The 19,653-nt window shown below is 40.7% G+C and overlaps 1 protein-coding gene and 1 long non-coding RNA gene across 16 annotated transcripts in view; one reads left to right on the top strand and one right to left on the bottom strand.

Annotated features, from left to right (window-relative positions):
• Positions 1 to 787: 787 nt before the first annotated feature.
• On the bottom strand, positions 788 to 7,731 carry LOC140593876 (uncharacterized). Of its 3 annotated transcripts, none has more exons than XR_011994232.1 (3): positions 6,991 to 7,731; positions 5,762 to 6,104; positions 788 to 3,151 (listed from the first exon to the last, which is right to left on the bottom strand). It is a non-coding gene; the product is annotated as an uncharacterized lncRNA (long non-coding RNA). The 3 variants fall into 3 exon arrangements; XR_011994231.1 differs by lacking the exon at positions 788 to 3,151 and adding an exon at positions 4,512 to 4,970; XR_011994230.1 differs by lacking the exon at positions 788 to 3,151 and adding an exon at positions 4,512 to 4,966.
• A 15-nt stretch (positions 7,732 to 7,746) lies between these two features.
• Positions 7,747 to 19,653, top strand: part of KATNAL1 (katanin catalytic subunit A1 like 1) — a 114,547-nt gene continuing 102,640 nt past the window's right edge. Inside the window, exons 1-2 of one of the 13 annotated variants that reach the window (XM_072719924.1) lie at positions 8,185 to 8,315; positions 11,818 to 11,907. Coding sequence is in view for 3 of the 13 variants with exons in the window: in XM_072719915.1 (XP_072576016.1) it covers positions 12,790 to 13,022 (233 nt within the window). In the remaining 10 variants the exon portion in view is untranslated. Of the gene's footprint in view, positions 7,943 to 8,125; positions 8,316 to 8,370; positions 8,523 to 11,817; positions 13,023 to 19,653 lie in introns of those variants that run through there. The other 12 variants (XM_072719921.1, XM_072719915.1, XM_072719923.1 and 9 more) reach the window with 12 other exon arrangements.

The raw sequence follows: 19,653 nt of genomic DNA, 5'->3' as shown, positions 1-19,653 counted from the left end.
AACTCATCTTTTAGCAATAAAGGGTCTTTGTATTAAGGTATGTACATCATATTTATTAATTTATATTTTTAAGATTTTTTAAGGATCTTATTTTTCTTTTTAAGTAATCTCTACAACAGAACATGGGGCTCAAACTCAACCCTGAGATCAAGAGTCACACTCTGGGTCACCTGCATGGCTCAGTGGTTGAGCATCTGCCATTGACTCAGGGTGTGATCCCGGGGTCCTGGGATTGAGTCCCACATCAGGTTCCCCACAGGGAGCCTGCTTCTCTCTCTGCCGATATCTCTATCTCCCTCTGTCTCTCATGAATAAATAAGATCTTAAAAAAAAAACAAAGTCACACGCTCCACCAACTGGGCCAACCAGATGCGCCAGTACATCGTTTTTTTTTTAAAATTTTTTTTTAATTTTTTTATTTATTTATGATAGTCACAGAGAGAGAGAGAGAGAGAGGCAGAGACACAGGCGGAGGGAGAAGCAGGCTCCATGCACCGGGAGCCCGATGTGGGATTCGATCCCGGGTCTCCAGGATCGCGCCCTGGGCCAAAGGCAGGCGCCAAACCGCTGCGCCACCCAGGGATCCCAGTACATCGTTTTTTAGACATAATGCTATTACACAGTTAAAGGTTATAGTACAGTGTATACATAACTTTTATATGCACTGGGAAACCAAAAAATTCATTTGACTTGCTTCACTGTGATATTTGTTTAAAAAACAACATGCTTATTTGTTACGAAGGCATAAATCCAGGCACAGAGCAAGAAGGAAGAAAGAGCACAAAACTTAGGAGATTGCTGTCCTTTATTTCATTGTGACTTCACTGTCAGATAATGACAACAGTTAACCGGAGAGCTGGGGAAAAGGGACAGAGACAAGGATGAATAAAGGCTGTTAGAAGTCTTCATTTTAGCTATCAGTGAGGGCTTCTTGAAGACGTGAAATTTGCGGTGGGATTTGAGAAAGGAGGGAGCAGACTGGTGAACATAAGGCAAGGGTATCACAGAGAACTGGATGATGAACGGTTTGCTTCAATAGTTAACCATTTAGGAATAATTCATCTAAGTCATCATTTACGCACATAAATCACAAAGAAGACCTAAAATGTAGCAGAAAAACAAGAGGGAAGAGAGGAAATAGAATTTACCTCTTAAACGCATCCCTTTCAATTCCCTACAGGCCAAACTAAAATAGGACACAGAAAAAAAACAGGCAAAGGATTCCGGTACCGGGAGTAGCCCCTTAAAGTGGTTTATATCTTCTTGGAAGGGGAAATGGGATCCCAGCTGTACCGCTCCTTTTTTCATTCAGACTTAAAATGTTTTGTGCTTGTGGTTGCTTGGCACAACACTGCCTTTTACAAATAGAAAACCTGATCACAAACTGCTTTTCCTCTGTGACATGCCACCTACATTGTAATGTGTTTCACTGGTGAAATCACAAGGTGACATGTTCAGTTCGCTAGAAAATGTTCTACACGTCACAAATGAAGTAACTTGCCAACATTTGCCTGAGCAATTCACATTCAGTTATGTATTCCTCTACTAAATGTAAGGTCCTAAAACAGTTAGGTGAAAGATGTGTTGCTAATGTATTAGCAGCTTGCTGAGTATACACGATGACTTACTGCAGTGCTCAATGAAAGTACTATTACTCCAGCTATCACAGAGGATTGTACATTCATTCATTGAGTTACATACCCACAACACTCCAGACTGTTACAAATCCACTTAACAGCCCCGAGTCCTGGGTTTTCTGTTCATATTTCTAAATTAGCATAAAGAAATACAAAATCATAAGCAAGGAGAATCCCCACAGGCGACTGCCAAGAGGTTCTGTTGTTTATTTTGGCATACACGAGAAATATTTGGAATTCCCCAAATGTAAAGCAGTTCTTTTCATTAAGACTATGTGATTAAATGAGGCTGGCCTAATAGTTCTGGTCTTTAAAGAGTGTCTCCCTTCTAATGGGAGCATTGAAGCAGAAGCATAGTAAGTTCATGAATAAAATAGAGCAAAAGACTCATTTGGGCTGGATATAGCAGAAACATGGGGAAAAGGTTCTCCCCTTCCTTTTCTTGCCTATTACCTCCTCATATCACCTGTGAGAAAAGGCAGCATCAGAGAAAAAAATGCACCCTGAAATCTATCTTTTTCATCCTTCTCTTTGACTCACCAAGTCCCACTTAATGAGGTCTCTGGTACCAACCACTTCCTTGCTTTTTTCTTTTCTTTTTTTTTTTTCCTTGTTTTTTCATCGTTAACTTTTGTTTTCCTCCACCTGCTAAAAAGTGTAGAAGGGCAACTTTAAAAAGCTGAGTTTTCTACATATCCAAGAGAGGTCAGACTCCAGATGAAGCATGGGGTTCCATCCAAACTGTGGTAGAGAACTGTAGGCTCACCAGCAGTGATTTTTATGGGCCAACCTAGCTAGGCCTGGCGTCCAATGGTGAGAGCTGCTGTGGCAGGCCTGGGTCTCTGTGTCTCTGCTCTTCCCATACCTGAGATGCAGAGCACCTGTGTGTGGTAGGACTGGCCCTCAGCACTTAGGGCGACTGTCTATTGAAGAACTCTCCCCCTCATCTAAGGTAGTGTTTCTTAAACCTTTTGGACTGACATTCACAGCAGGAGCTATGTTTTATTTCACAATTCATATTTGTCAGGGTCTAACACTCAGGAAAAAAAGGAACCAAGGCAAGTATTTCAGCAGAGAGAATTTAGCAGAGGGGATTGATTAAATAAATGTTGGAGCGGCTGTAAAATTTTAAAAAGAACACTGGAGTAACATGTCAACAATAATTGCAAGAAGCAGATAACTGCCTTTGGGGCGAGAGATCAGAGTGGAGGGGAGGGTGGGTTCTCAGAACCCAGCAGCTTAGAAGAGAAGGAACATGGTTGTGGGACCCAGACCTCTGCAGAAACACACTGCCTGACTCATGCTGCTAAGTCTGGGGTGGAGGGAGAAGAGGTGCTGTGAGGCTGGTTCTGGAAGTGGCACTAGAAGCCTGAGACAGAAATTACTGCCTCCAGGCTAAAAGGCCATTGCTAGAGTGATGCTGATAGGAGTAGCAAGCTAACAGGAAGTGACCATGTCAGCAAGTTGGCTTCCTCTTCTTCCAGCCTTGTGCTCTTCCCTACTATATCCAGGAGCTAGAAGACAAAGGAGATATGTGGGTTGCCTAGTTCCAGCTCCACCAACACCAGCAGTAGAGGGAGGGTAGATTTGAAGCCCAAAGTCCAATGACTGTTGTACTTGACTAGAACTATGTGCATACACTCTGCATTTCGTTCCTATTGCTTCTGTTTGATTCTACCTTACCCCACTCTATCTTACCCTATCACATTTTAAACATTAAAAAGCTGGATAGGATGCATGAAATTGATTTCATGACCTATTAAACTTTGCTCTAGGACCTAGTAGTGACTTTGAGCATTGGAATTCAGTGTCCCTTACCTCACAAACTCCTTCCACACCAAAAGTGACTTAGGAGAACTGCCTCTTAAGGTACTCACTCATCCACTGAACACATATGGGGGCCCACACTTTTTCCATAGGCCTCAGGGATATTTATATTAGGAGTCTATGAATGTCCTCTATAGCATCAGAAGGGGGAAAGCAAGAGAGAGGAGGTTTAACTCGAGAGAAGGAGCCATGAATCAAAAATATTGTGTCCTTATATGAAAGGTATTATAAAGATGTATTGGAAATACCCAGAAATGTATGTCAGAGTAGTTTGAAATCCAGTGAGGAGGAAAGACAAAAGCCAATGAGTAAACAATGCGTGAGCTGCCACTAGATGGTACGTTGTCTAAGTGGATGATACAGGCGGGAAATTTTCTGAGTACAGAGCAGGAATAGGATTGTGAGCAGGAATGATCAGGAAAGGCTTCATGTAGAGGCCTGAGGCATTTTCTGCATAATAGGTAGAATTTAGGGTAGGGGGATAGCATTCCAGGTGAAGAGAATATCATATAGAACAAGGTAAGGAAGTGCACAACATGCTTGAGGCAGTATTGAGCTTGTGGATCAGAACGAGTAAGGGAAATCTGAGTGTCAACCAGAGCCGAGAGGTGAAACCCTATAAATGGAGAGGGTGTACTGATTCAATGTTGGGAGCTATTTCCACTTAAGAAGCTGGTAGAAGAGCTGGTGAATAACACAATGAAGCATGCTTTGAGGAGAACCAAGGTCATGAACCACTAAGGAGGGTGGCCAGCAAAGTCAAATGCTATAGCGGCCAAGACTGAGAACTGAGGAAAAATGTCTGACTTTGAACCAGATGTGCTAAATCTTTTTTTTAAGACTTTTATTTGAGAGAGAGCATGCACAAGCGGGGAGGAGGGGCAGAAGGTGAGTGAGGCAGACTCTTTTGCTGAGCAGGACCCCGAGTTCATGACCCGGGTGAGGCAGATGCTTAACTGAGCCACCTAGTCGCCCCTAGATGTGCTAAGTCTCTTTAATGAGGGCAATGGCTCATGACCATATTGTCCATGTAGAATAATCCGTTACTTTCAGATTTGCACAGTGTGTTTATTTTTTTTTTAATTTTTTTTAAATTTATGATAGTCACAGAGAGAGAGAGAGGCAGAGACACAGGCAGAGGGAGAAGCAGGCTCCATGCACCGGGAGCCCGACGTGGGATTCGATCCCGGGTCTCCAGGATCGCGCCCTGGGCCAAAGGCAGGCGCTAAATCGCTTCGCCACCCAGGGATCCCTGCACAGTGTGTTTAACTATTACTTGAACTAATACAAAGTCTCCAGTGAAAATAATAAACTATTGTCAGTTCTCATTCCTTCCCAACTGTCCACAGCCATGCTAGGTTTTCTAAGACTGTGCTTCAGGAGCTCATGTTCTTCCTCTGTGACCATCCTCCTTCAGCTTACTTCAAGGCAGCTGCTGCCTTTCACTGCTGTCATCATTCTCCTTAAGTGGCTTGTCCTGCTGAGCTGCTTCTCTGGGGATTCTGACTTCAAAAAAACAAGGAGGGTTATGCACCGGGGCCTTGCATTTGCAGACTTCTTCATGGCTGTAGACTGCACTACAACCCTGGCCAGCTGCCTTGTAAATGCAAGTGACTGGTCACAAGGGAAATCAGATGAGGGCTAGATGGATCAGGTGAACCTATCATCTCTACTACAAAAACATGTGTTCAGCTGATAGCAGATCAGTATCATCTTCTCCAGGAGTAAAGGAGACTCTATTTATATGTTCATTATATATGCAGAGTTGTGATCAAATTGCTAGAGGTGACAAGCCCAGGTGTTGCTTCTATAAGGATGTCATTATTGCTACTAAGCATTGACTCAGGTTTTGTTCTGGATTTTATTGCTTGAATGCTGTCATTACTTCTGCACAATATAAGCTATGATGATGGAGATTTTAGGTTCTTTTCTTTCTCTTCGACATCAGGTTCCAGCTACTATCAACTGCTTCCTCATTTACACTGAATAGTTTGCTTTCTTTCTTTTTTTAAAAGATTTTATTTATTCATGAGAGACACAGAGAGAAGGCAGAGACATAGGCAGAGAGAGAAGCAAGCTCTTGGCAGGGAGACCAACTTGGGACTCAATCCCAGAACTCTGGGATCACGCCCTGAGCCGAAGGCAGACGCTCAACTGCTGAGCCATCCAGGTGTCCCTGCATTGAAAAGTTTTCATAACAACCCCCTACGCAGGTAGCCTAGATAGGTCATGTGCATAAGCTTAATATTTACTGAGTATACTCTGGGCTGAATCAAATAGAATATGCAGATACATACCGAGTTGAAACATGATTTTGATAGCTGGCACTACAGTTCCTCTTGGCCCAAGTACTTTCTTTGTGTAGGAAAATACTTTGATAAACAGTTGAGGAGTGGAAGGTGGTCCTGAAGGTATAGGTTAGGAAACAGAGATAACTAACAGTATTATGTAAAGAGAGAAAAGAAGAGAGAGAGAGGGCCAGGGAGATGTTGGTTAGCGCAGGGTTGCAGTTTCTGCTGAAAAAGGATATGGGTTGGTGGATACCAATGCCATCAGGATACCGAGGTCCTTCCAAGACCAGGGAATTCTAACTTTAGGTTATCTGCATCCTTCATTTAAAACCCTTCAGCTGCTCCAAACCTGTTATACAAATGAACCAAAGAAAAGGGCTTGATTTCCAAACTGTGTCAGCAGGAGAGAAAAGCATTCCAGAAGGTGAGATGTGAGAGAGTCCATGTGTTCAGAGAGAGCAAGAACTCAGCCAGAAGTGACCCTGAGATTCTAAAACCCCCAGGGATTGTACAATCTTGGAGAGAACATTGGCCTTTCCACACGAGGTGGGAAAGGGACTTGAGTCCATTTTAACAAAATTTCTGTGGACAAGGTGACCCCGACTGAGAACTGGATGACATGCACAGTAAGCAGCTTGCTATTTTCAATCATAATTTCTCAAGAGACATTTATTGGTAGAAAATGACAGGGTAATTCCGCCGCCCCCCTTCCTCCGTTTATTTAAATTACTAGGTCTCATTTTCCTCATCTGCAAAGTCTGGAGATTGGACAGAGACCATCTCCATGGTCTCTATTAGAGTCTACAGCTCTAATAACGATCTTACAGATGCAGAGAACAGACTGGTGGTTGCCAGGTTGCCAGACGTGGGGATTGGGAGTAGTGGATCCAAATGGGTGAGGAGGGTGGTCAAAGGGTACACATTTCCTATTGTAAAATAAGTCAGTCCTGGGGATGTAAGGTACAGCCTGGTGACCAAAGTTAACAACACTGTATTGTATATTTGAAAGTTGCTAAGACTGATCTTAAATTATTTTTATGTTTTTTTTTTTTGAGGTACATTCACCTACAGTGAAATGTGCAGATTTTACGGGTACCATTCCATGAGTTTTGACAAAGGCATATGCCTCTGTAACCCAAAGCCTAAGGAAGATACAGAGCTTCTCCATCACTAGAGAATTCCGTCTTCAGCCGCACCCCAGCCTCCCCTCCGGCCACCCCTCTTCTGACTCTTACCACGAAGGGTTAAATAAGATCTAAAAATTGTTAAATGCCGGTCTTTGTTTCACGGTGCTCCATCGGTATCGATGCCCTGATTTCTCAAAGGCACTGTGCACTAGACATCGTCTCCATTTTGCAGGTTAAGGCGTTCCGCATCCGTGAGTGAACTGCCCCCGGGTATCCGCTCCCCGGGGTAGGGGCAGGACGGGAACCGAGAAGCGGTTCTGCGGTTTCTACGGCCCCGGCCCCGCACCTCTGAGGAGCCCGTTGCAGAGTCCACAAACCATTACCTCAGGAATAGCACACGCCTCAAACGTTCAGCCCCAATCAGCGCCTCTTCGGAGTTCTCAGACCTTAACAATCCGAAAGGCCGCGTGCTCTACACCTTACTGAGGGATCCCTCTCCACCCTGCTCCTCAGGAAGCGGCAGAAGGGTGTGCAAGATTGCAAATGTGATTTTGCAGGTGGAAAGGCCGGAGGGGAACGGGCAGGCCCGGGCCCGACGACCTTTACGGAGCCCGGCGGCGAGACGCCCAGGCGCTGCTTCCTCGGACGCCACAGCTACCCTCTCAGAATAGAGCGGCACCGAGGCGCTGCGCCGACGGCAGCGGACCAGCGTCCGGCCGAGGGATGCGCCGCTGCCGCGGCAGGGCTCGTCAGGCAGTACCCGAGCTCAGTTAGACACTCGTCCTCCTCCATGTCACCGCCCGCCCCTCTCCGCCTCACCCTTGCGCCGCCCTTCCCCCGCACCCGGGCGGGGTTCTCAGGCTCCTCCCCCGAGTTGACTGTAAGCCTCGGTGCTCCCCCCACCGCTCGCCTCGCGGCTGCCATGGCAACCGTACGCCGCCGCCGCCACCGCCGCCTCTTCACGCACGTCGGCAACTAACGGACTCGGCGGCCGCAGAGGCCTGTGCCCTTCCCCCAACCGGGCCGCATCACCAACCGCCGGCCGAGCTGCGGCCCCTAGGTAATGAATCCGAGGGAGAGGGGCGCAAGCAGGAGAGCAGGTGGGGGGGTATCCAGGCTGACAGCCCCACCCAGTCTCCCGCCGCCTAGGCGGTGCGGCGGCGAGGCTGTCGGGGCGCCGTGAGGGGAGGTGGAGAACAGTGGGAGCTCGAGACTCGCGGGGCATTATGGGGATCGTAGTTTAGCGGCCCCTCAGGCTTGCGGCCTTGGCGGCGTGGCCTGGACCGGCGAACTACAAAGCCCGGCGGCCCTGACTGCTGGGAAAGACCGATAAACTTTGAGCCTACCGGGCGAGAGAAAATCTGTGTCTTTGTGGTGCTGGGGCTCTTGGGTGGTCGCCGAACTGCGCTCTGCGCTGGGAAAGGGAAGTGGAGGTGAGACTTGGGCTTCCCGTCCTGCCGTTTGGCCCGCCCCGGTTAACAGCGCTCAGCCCCACCCCGACTGGGCTGGGCCACCGCCCCCGGTAGTCTCGGGGATGAGCAGCCGCCCCAGCTGCAGGGCCTCGGGCCTGCGGCGCCTCTGACCCTCCCAGGTTGCTGCTGCCTCTCGGTGCCGAACCGTATGTATGGCACACATTTGATGTGAGACCCGAGAAACGATTTTTTTTAACAGGCCTTTCTCCTTTCCCTAATACGTTTATTTTTAGATATTTAATCATGTTTATTCTGAAGTAGCTCGGAGGTGTTTGCATATTAAATCCATTAATAATTACTCAGAGGGCATTAATATTTAAAGGTCAAGTGTAGAAGTAGAGACCATGCTATTATATAGTAATACTTAAAAAAAAAAAAAAACGTTCTGCCTTTTGCGTTTTATTTATTGAGGGTCAATATTGTAAAATGAGCCCCCCCCCACCCCTACTTAATACTAGCTTGAACATTGCCTACACATATTTTGAAGATTAATTTAGCTTTAAATTACTAGTGATTTTTAAAGCACAGACTGGTCTTTTTTTTTCTTTTCTTCTTTTTTTTTTTTTTTTAAAGCAGTGAGTAGTAGTAATTCTTTTCTTTGATTATTTCAGTGTTCTTTAGAATTTCTCGGTAGCATGTTTTCAGAATGAAAAATGCCGTGTTCTACTTAAAAAACAAAAAACAAAAAACAAAAAAAACCTCTGCAATACACCTTAGTCCTTAGAATTGGCTCAGGCCTTGGTGGTAAGGAAGCCCACCAGATTTAAAAAGCCTGCCTTGATTATCTTTTAAAATTTTTTCAACAGGTAGATAACGATCCTAGAAATTTGGTATTTTATAGAGTATGTGGAAAAAATTGTTGATAGTAGAGTGGTCTTATTTTGTGTGTTTTACATCATTTTTTTAAAAAAGAATTTATTAGAGAGCACAGGCAGGGGGAGCAGCAGAGGGACAGGGAGAAGGAGGCTCCCAGCTTAGCAGAGCTTCTTGATTCCCAAGACCCTGAGATCATGACCTGAGCCAAAGGCAGACACACTTGACCAACTGTGTTTTATTTATTTATTTATTTTTAAACTTAAAAAAAGAAAAAATTAGTTTTGAGAGAGAACAAGTGGGAAGGAGGAAGGGCAGAGGAGGAAACAGACTTCCCACTGAGCAGCAGGGAGTCTGATGCAGGTCTGATCCCAGGACCCTGGGAGCATGACTTGAGCCAAAGGCAGATGCTTAACTGACTGAGTCACCCAGCTCCCCAGACTGTGATTTAAACAAGAAAATAACACAGCGCCACTACAAAATTCCCTTTTTCTCAAAATAAGACTGGCTTGTAAATTTTACTTAAGGTACCATTTTTTTACAAGGATATGGAAAGTAAATTTTGTAAGACCATTAGAAAAAAATTGAGGCCTTATTAGGGGTTGGAAGCATTTTTTTGTTTATTCAAGATTTGTTAAAAACCTATTATATTGGGGGCACCTGGGTGCCTCAGTGGTTGAGCGTCTGCTTTTGGCTCAGGGCGTGATCCTGGAGTCCAGTGATCGAGTCCCACATCGGGCTCCCTGCATGGAGCCTGCCTCTCCGTCTGCCTGTGTCTCTGCCTCTTTCTGTGTCTCTCATGAATAAATAAATAAAATCTACAAAAGAACCTATTATATTGTATATTATGCCTGGTAGTGGGAATAAAAAGATGATAGAAAATAATCTGTGTTCTGTATGAGCAAACAGTTACGTCATCACAATAGTATGATAGAGGTAGGTGCAAGTTACTATAGGAGCCCAGAGTGGGAATAAATAGTCATATAATAGTTAACCTTATTGAATACTTAATTTTAGTGAGGCTCCGTGCAGTATTTTGCATGTAGCCCATTATTTAATTCTCATAAAAATTTCTAGCTACTGTTATTTAGAAATGAGGAAGCAAACTAAGAGATCTTGTCCAGAGTCATAGGTGATAAAGTTTGAACCTGGGATTTCAACCCAGGTTGGGTATAACTCATTTAAGTCATTATCTCAGCCCCTGATGCCATTCTCTGTACCCATTGGTAGAAAGATTCTGACCCTAAGGAGATTAGGGGAAGTTTCCAGTATGGTGTGATATTTGACTTGTGTTAAGAAAGTTGAGTAACCTTTCAATGGAAGAGAAGATGAGAGTCATTTTAGGCAAATGGCAAAGGATAATTTCTGGTGGTTTGTGTTTGCAGAACCCTAGGTCTTTCTTATACCTCAGTCCCAGAGTACGAGTATTTGCAGTGTAGTGGGTGGAAGATGCTAAAGTACTTGGTACCATGATAAAGAGTTTGGAAGGTTTTTTTTTCAACATGGGACAGCCATCAAATTTCGAATGGGGTAGTGGTGGTGTTGTCGGGTTTGTATTTTAGAAAGATAACTCCAGCTGAAGTGTGGAGAATGGACTTTGAAAAGGGGAGATCGTGTGGGGAAACTGGTTTTAGTGGGGGAGAAAGTACAATAGAAAAATGAAGAGTCTGAACTAAGTAGTTGGAGTTATGGAAAGACAGGGATTGTAGAAGTATTTAAGGGATAAAATTGATAGCAGCACTTTTGGGGTGTGTACGTATGTGTGTTAGGAGCTAGTGGAACCATGTTTGAAAGGAAGTGGGAGAAGTGCCCATGAATGAGACTGAGAGGTTGGGAGGCAGAGAAGAAAAATAAGAGAGTGTGCATAACGAATGACAAAGGAGAGGAAAGTAAGAAGCAGAAATGGTCCGGGTTATCATGTGTCTTGAAGAGCGCAAGTAAGGTAAAGATTGAAACTTTTTTTAAAAAAATATTTTATTTATTTATTCATGAGAGACAGAGAGAAAGAGAGAGAGAAAGAGAAAGAGAAAGAGAAAGAAAGAGGTGCGGAGACACAGGCAGAGGGGGAAGCAGGTTCCATGCAGGGATCCCAACGCGGGACTCAATCCTGGGTCTCCAGGATCACTCCCTGGGCTGAAGGCGGCGCTAAACCGCTGAGCCACCCGGGCTGCCCGATTGAAATATTTCTAATGGCACAAAATCCATTTTCCTCCTTTAGGAAAGTCTTTCTAAACTTCTTTGCAAAAATGAAAAGGAATGTGAGCATAGGCTACTTGAAAAATAAGTTTAAATTTTTCATGGTATTACATATACAAAAGAAAATAGAATAATGAACTCCCTCTGTAGTTGTCACCTACCTTGAAGAGTGAACACATAACCAGTTTTGTTTCATCTAAAACTCCTGTCCCCAAATGGATTATTTTAAAGCTAAACTCAGATATCATATCTCTTTATCTGTAATTGTTTCAATAGATATCCTTAAAATTAAAGGTTCTTGGAGTGCCTGGCTGGTTCAGTCAGTAGAGTGTGCAACTCTGGATCTTGGGGTTGTGAGTTCAAGCCTCATGTTTGGGTGTAGATTACTTAAGTAAATAAACTTTTAAAAAGAATTAAGGATTCTTAAAAAAAACTTATTCTACTTACTTGACAGTACTTATTGATATGAAAAATCCAGACACACCTATCTTTAAAGAATTTTGACCCTGAAGAAATGAAAGAGATGAAGCAGTAACTAAAAATGGTTTGTAGGTTTTTTTCTTTACTTTCTTATAAATATCGATAAACTATTTGGGAAAGAGCCAATAAAGAGGAAATGTTTGAAGATGTAGGAGATGAGAGAGGACATAGCTGACAGAGGTCTCTGAAAATGTAGGAAAGGATACATGAGCAGGGTGGAAGAATTAGTTTAGAATTAGTGGCATTTTGTAAGTATCAACTAAGTACTAGCTGTGCTTCTAGGCAGTGTGCTAATGTAGACAGGAGGAGAGAGGCATTAAAAAAGAAAAGAAGTGAGAATAGAGGTGGATATTTATAGGTTGGGTGGTTAGAGTAGTTCAAATTTATATTCTCTAAGAGGCAGATTAGGAATCAAGGGCAGTTGATGAGAGGAGAGTGGATTTAGGAAAGGAGAATGATGGACATGTGGAATAGCCACCGTGGAAAGCTAGGACAGACAGGTTAAAAATAGTTTCATTGAGCTGAGATTAGAATTCGGTAGTTTTCAGTGACAGTGAAACAAAGTTGTGTGATTCCCCCCCCCCCCTTAAATTTTGATTTACTGTGGGAGAACTTAAAATATTGAAACCAATAGCCTAATGTGTTACTAAAGAGAAGAGAATCTAGGCTAAGAACTTATGTTGAGTATTCCTCAACAACTTTAGATTTATTCTAAATTATTAACTGATAATTATCTTTTTATGTAAATACCACAGTAAAATTAGAAGGCTCTTACGGATTCTTTGGATTTATACTTTTTTACTGTATTTTCTCAACAATGCACGGTAGTATTCTTTTATAGAGAACATTTCTCTATAAAAGGATTGTTTACTGAGTGTGGTATAGTGGAAGGGGTCAGATATATCTGTTGTCCTTTTTGGAACTACAACTTATTTTCTACGTAGTGATGGGCAAGTTTCCAAACCTGTCTCCTTACCAAAAAGATATTAATACTATTTATAAGATTTTTGGGAAGAATAGTTTAATGGAGGTAAACCCTAAGTGCCCAGTGACTGAAGGCCTTTCTTTTCACTTTCTCCTCCTGAGCAACAATGTTCCAGGATTGTCATTTCTGTTTGACAAGAGGCCATGTTCTGTGACTTTACCTGACCATATTAAGCAGGTAGATCAAGGCAGTAGGTATGTTACAAAATGATTTGTTCTATAAAAGGATTCATCAGTTATTCTTTTTAAGTGAGCTTCCTTAGATGCTGCAAAATGTTATTTTATAGACCATTAATAATAATAACATCTTTGCCTTTCTTTCATCTTCAAAGAAATTTGGAATTCTGATGCATGATTTGAGATCCGAATAGCTCTAACATTCTTCGATTGACTATATCTTATTTCTGGACTGATATATATTATAATCTCACTAATTTTGATTATCAGTTTGTAAATGAAAATATGTATATTTTAATGTTCTGAGCATTATTTCAAAGACTCTTTTCTCCTAGATAATTGAGCTTACATATGGTAGACCTAATGAAATAAAATCTTAGAAAACTTAGTAAAAGCGAGATAAATTTAAGGCATAGATTGTGAGAGTAATTTAAAACCAAAAGCAGTGTTTTCCAAAATGAGTTGTTCAGTGTCCACTAGATGTCTTTATGTTTCTTTTGCATGGTTTTATTATGGTCCTCTTTGAAAGTATGGAGATGGAATAAATGGCCTTTTAAGTCCCTTTCCAACTTTGTGATTCTTAATTAGTAATTGTCCATTAGTAATTATTTACTAAGAGTTCCTATTAAGCAACCTATTTAAAAGTGAGCTTTATTTTTTAAGTTTTTAAATTCCAGTTAGTTGTGTGATATTAGTTTCAGGTGTACAGTATAGTGATTCAACACTTCTGTACAACACCTGGTGTTCATCACATGTGCACTCCTAAAATCCCCATCACTTGTTTCCCCCATGTTTCCATCCACATCCCCTCTGGTAGCCATCAGTTGTTCTCTATACTTAAGAGTCTGTTTCTTGGTTTGCCACCTGCCTCCCCATTTTACCTCTTTGTTTTTTTGTTTCTTAAATTCCACCTATGAGTGAAATCATATAGTATTTGTCTTTCTTTGACTTACTTCAGTCAGCATAATACTCTCATGTCATTTCAACTGGCAAGATTTCCTTCTTTTTTAAGTGAGCTTTAGTTTGAAATTTTTATTCTTTTTAATATTTTTTTGGTATGAAGATATTTTTTGTAAATGCTCCTGTAGTTTATAATCATGTCTGTGTAACTTCAGCCTCATTTATTTCAGTAGTATGTTCCTTCATTCTCTTTGTTTCCTCTGTACCCATGAGTGTCTTTATATTTCAGTATCCTCCCCTTTCTGATGATTTTCCCGTCTTCATTTTTCTTGGTGATTGATAGGAGGAAATGAATGAGAGGGAATCATTAAGTTCTGTTTTGTTTTTCTTATCCACTCACGGGAGAATATGGATGAAAGTGGTATTTAACATGTACTTCCTGGTGTGAATATGGATATTTTTATACACCTCTTATTTTCTTTGCCTTTTATATATTCTTTGAAGTGAAGAATTATATGGGCCTTACATAGTTTTCTTACATATACATGGATGTTTGCTAAATGGGGTAGGTGTTTACTAAGTAGTGTAGAGTGGATGATAAATGTATGAGTGAATGGATAGGATAATAACATTAATTGTTTAAAGACTACTGAGGGATGCCTGGGTGGCTCAGGGTTGATCCCGAGATCTGGGATCGAGTCTCACATCAGGCTCCCTACGAGGAGCCTGCTTCTCCCTCTGCCTATGTCTCTGCCTCTGTCTCTCATGAATAAATAAATAAATCTTCTTTTTTTTTTTTAATAAATCTTTTTTAAAAAAAGACTATTTGATATAGTAATATGCAGACAGGGTTTTGGAAGATTTTATGTTATAATGCTCAAATACTATGAGATTAAGGATAGTAGTCTTTAATTATATGGGCAACTGGAATAAAATGATTATTTCATATCTACTAGTTAGCTTTTTATTTTTAATTTTTGGATTAGCTATATATCTTTGAAGGAATTAATATATTTTGAAGGAATTTGAGGCAGGAGAGTATAATGAGCCAACAGTGCAGACTGAGTTTAGACAGATGGGGTATAAATCCAGGGTTTGGGCAAGTTTAAATTTTTTAAAGCCTCAGTCTCCTCTTCTATTAAATGGGGGTAACCATTTTAATTTAGTAGTGTGATAAGGGTTAAATGAGATAATGACTAGACAGCCATTTTTATCACATTTCCTGATGTGGATGGAATAAGCATTCAGTGAATGTTACTATTGTTTTTATGTTAAAAGGGTACTTTACAGTTTAAGCTACTGTTTTAAAACAGAGTGACATGATAAACATCTGCTTCAGTGTTTTAAAGAGTTGAATACATGGGCAGAAATTATTATAGTGGTTACTTTTGAGAAACACTTATGCTCTTAGAATGATCTTTTTAAAAAAATGTATTTATTCATGAGAGACACAAAGGTAGAGGCAGAAGCACAGACAGAGGGAGAAGTAGGCTCCCTGCAAGGAGCCCGATGGGAGACTCTTGATCCCATACAAGGATCACTCCCTGAGCCTGAGCCGAAGGCAGACTCAACCGCTGAGCCACCCAGGTGTTCCAGAATAATCTTTTTAGATTCTTTTATTTTGTATGGATGGTCATTTTTCTGTTTCCCATGTATTTGAGAAGTGAACATAGGTAAGGAAACAAAAAGGCTTTGTTGCTATAGACATTTTCCTCTTGTCTCTGAGTTTATGAAGTCCTATTCTCCATTACTCATGGTAAACTATAGTCCTTGAGCATGTAATCTATCATAAAGAGATGGGAGGTATTGTGGCTTTCAAACTAAACTGTTTTGGTGACTACTACTCATATAGTAGGGTAATTTATTTCTATTAAAACATACTTTAAGATGCAGTAATTTGAGCAGTTGTGGTTATGTGTTTTTTTTGATTGCTTGAATTTATTTCAATTGTTGCATGGCAGACTGGACTTTGGTCATTTCAGTAAACTGAAAAAAAAAAATATGTAGAGCCTGAACAGTGGTAGAATTCAGTGTGGTACAAATGCTTAAAATCAAATTTGATTTGTTTTGCTACCACTGTTCTAAGTAGTAGTATTTTGTTTTTGTTTTTTTTTTTTTTAATTTTTATTTATTTATGATAGTCACAGAGAGAGAGAGAGAGAGAGAGAGGCAGAGACATAGGCAGAGGGAGAAGCAGGCTCCATGCACCGGGAGCCTGATGTGGGATTCGATCCCGGGTCTCCAGGATTGCGCCCTGGGCCAAAGGCAAGCGCCAAACCACTGCGCCACCCAGGGATCCCCTAAGTAGTAGTATTTTGTTCATGTTGCTGTAGTTGAGGCTACTTCAGTGTTTTTAAAATAAATATCTCATTTCAGGAATTTGCAGCTTCTAGAGGGAAAAGGAACATTCTGGGAGAATTATGGAAGTGTGAGAATGAAAATAATTTAAAGCAAAAATTTTTTCTAAAGCTTATGTTATAACTGAATTATATGTATTTTAACAATTAGATATCACTCACCTAAAAAAATTAGTCTGAAAAAATGTTTTCTTTCCTATTTAAAAACCATTACTGTGGAGACAAAAAAAATTATAAGTGACATCTAAAGCAGTTTGGGGTTCTCTGTATAAGCTTATTTTTGGTTTTCCTAAACATATGCCTTAGTCTTGGTATGAGATAACCCAAGTATGAGCTTTGCACAGTGGCAGTATGGTAGCCAATGAGGTTTATCTGAGATGCAATAATTGCTATTGAAAAATCCAAGTGTGTTGAGAGTGAAGGCTCTGTGTGTGTGTGTGTGTGTATGTGTGTATATTGTGGGAGGATGGTAGTTTAAAGAAGAGAGTGTGGTTGTAGATGCAGCTGGAGAGATAGGTTGGAACCAGGATTTTGTTAGGTTTATTTACTTATTTATTTTTTAAAAATATTCTATTTATTCATGAAACACAGAGGTAGAGAGAGAGAGGCAGAGACACAGGCAGAGGGAGAAGCAGGCTCCATACAGGGAGCCTGACGTGGTACTCCTGGGTCTCCACGATCAGGCCCTGGGCTGAAGGCCATGCTAAACCGCTGAGCCACCAGGGCTGCCCTATTTGTTAGGTTTAGATATGAGTCCTGAAAGAGACAAGTCATAATTATCTAGGACCAAATGAAGCAGTATTGGTCTGAGCGTGAACTTGAGCTGAGCTCTTGTTCTCATTTGAGCATAGAACTCTCCTTGAGCAAAGAAATCTCCTTGAAGATATTACTTGGATCATTCTGTATAGGGTAACAATACTGGATCAGTTCAGTACATATAGCAAGAAGATGCTGAATTCAATTTTGAATATATGTAAACTCAAAATAAGAGCAGTATTTTCAAGCATTGCTTAAAGCTGTTCGTACTTTCTTTAGATGTAACCTGACTTTTTTTTTTTTTTTTTAAGATTTTATTTAATTGACAGCACAAGTAAGCAGAGTGGCAGGCAGAGGCACAGGGAGAGGGAGAAGCAGGCTTCCTGCTGAGCAGAGAGCCTGATGTGGGACTTGATCCCAGGGCCCTGGGATCATGACCTAGGCAGATATTCAACTGACTGAAGCCACCCAAGCACCCATAACCTGACATTTTAAAAGTCCTAGAAATTTCTGATTTATATTAAGAAGATTTTTAAAAAACCTATATTTCAAGATTATGGCTAAGAGTAATTAAACTTGTGGTATAGCTTCTAGGAATTTATTTATTTTTTATAAACATTTTATTTACTTATTTGAGACGGAGACAGCATGAGCATGGGGGAGAAGGAGAAAGTAGGCTCCCTGCTGAGCAGGGAGCCTGACTTGGGGCTCTATCCCAGGACTCTGGGATATGAACTGAGCCAACAGCAGATACATAACTGATTGAGTCACCCAAGTGCCCTGCTTCTAGGAATTTATAATGAAAACTGGGTCAGTTGATTTCTCTTTTCTTTCTTTCTTTCTTTCTTTCTTTCTTTCTTTCTTTCTTTCTTTCTTTCTTTCTTTCTTTCTTTCTATTTCTTGTTATTTTTGAAGAAAAATTAGCTGCTGTGAACCTCTATATTAATGTTGAGTGTGGAGTAAAAGTAATAGCTTACATTGATTCAGTGCTCATTATTTACTAGGAAGGATGCTAACATATTATCACATTTAGTTTTTAACTTTATGATGATAAATATTATTTTCCCTATTGTATACATGCAGAATTAAGGCCTGGAGAAATTACATGATTTGCCTGAGGTCACAACTAAAAATATGTGGTGCCTGAACTTATACTCTGTTTTTTCTTTCTTTCTTTTCTTTTTTAAAGATTTTATTTATGTATTCATGAGAGACACAGAGAGAGAGGCAGAGACATAGAGGGAGAAGCAGGCTCCTCATAGGGAGCCTGATGTGGGACTCCATCCCCAGACCCTGTATCACGCCCTGAGCCAAAGGCAGATGCCCAACCACTGAGCAACCCACGCATCACTATACACTGGTTTTTCTGTCTGAAATTTGTATATTGCCTTCATGCTTGAATGGTTTAGTTTGATATATACCATTCTAGGTTACAACCCCCCACTGCCCCTTTTAGTACTTAGAAGATACAATTTCACTGATTCCAAGCTTCCATTGTTGCTTTTGAAAAGTTAACTGTCTTTTCTTTGTAGATATTATAGTATTTATCTCTATTGCCTTTAGCATTCTTCAGTTTTACTACATTGTCTCTAGGTGTGGACTTATTTTTATTTATTTTGAAATAGAGAGTTATTGTCTTTCATAGACTTTGGAAATTTCTTAGTTATTATAGCCTGAATATTAACTATTTTTTTTCTTCTGGAATTCATAATAGACATATCATGGACCGTTTCTTTTATTCTCTCATTTCTTTGCTTTTTTTTGTCTCTATAAGCTGCATTCTGGGCACTTTCTTCAGCTCTGTCTTCTGGTTTCTTTTTTTCTTTTTTTTTTAAAGATTTTATTTATTTATTCATGAGAGACACACAGAGAGGCAGAGACATAGGCAGAGGGAGAAGCAGGCTCCTTGCAGGGAGCCCAATGTGGTACTCTCGATCCTGATACCCAGGATCACCACCCTGAGCTGAAGGCAGAGGCTCAACCTCTGAGCCACCTAGGTGTCCCTATCTTCTGGTTTCTTGATTCTTTTTTCATCTGTGTCTAATGTGCTATTTCCATATTAGTCCATTGAGCTTTTAATTTCAATGATTATATACTTTTTATTTTTATTTTTATTTTCATTTTTTTATAAACATTTTTTATTGGTGTTAAATTTGCCAACATATAGAATAACACCCAGATTATATACTTTTTAAAGCTAGAAGTTTGTTTTAAGTCTTTTTTATATCTGCTTGTTCATTTTTTAAAGTGTCTTTTTCTGTGCTCTTAAGTAGATGTATTTTATAGTAAATAATAGATTATGTGTTTTAGATAATATTAATTCTGTTATATGTTGTAACATTTGACTCTCGTGGCAGACTATATCTTTTCTGTATTTTGAAGTTTTAGATAATAACTTCAGTGGAAATAGTACGAGGCTTGGGAAAAGAATATATGCTGTACTCTTTTTTTTTTTTTTTCCCTGAGGAGTGCCTCTGGAGAACTGATGAATGAATAAACAGATTTTAGTATATCCATATAGTGAGATACTTACTCAGTAATAAACATATAATTACTGACATACAACAACACGGTTGAATCTCAGAAGCTTTATTCTAAATGAAAGAAGTCAACACCAGCATACATACTGAGTGATT

Source organism: Vulpes vulpes, chromosome 9 (genome assembly GCF_048418805.1).
Source record: "Vulpes vulpes isolate BD-2025 chromosome 9, VulVul3, whole genome shotgun sequence".
In the NCBI taxonomy this organism is placed as follows: domain Eukaryota; kingdom Metazoa; phylum Chordata; class Mammalia; order Carnivora; family Canidae; genus Vulpes; species Vulpes vulpes.
Note: the sequence above shows the minus strand (reverse complement) of the source record. Positions and strands in the feature narration are given on the sequence as shown.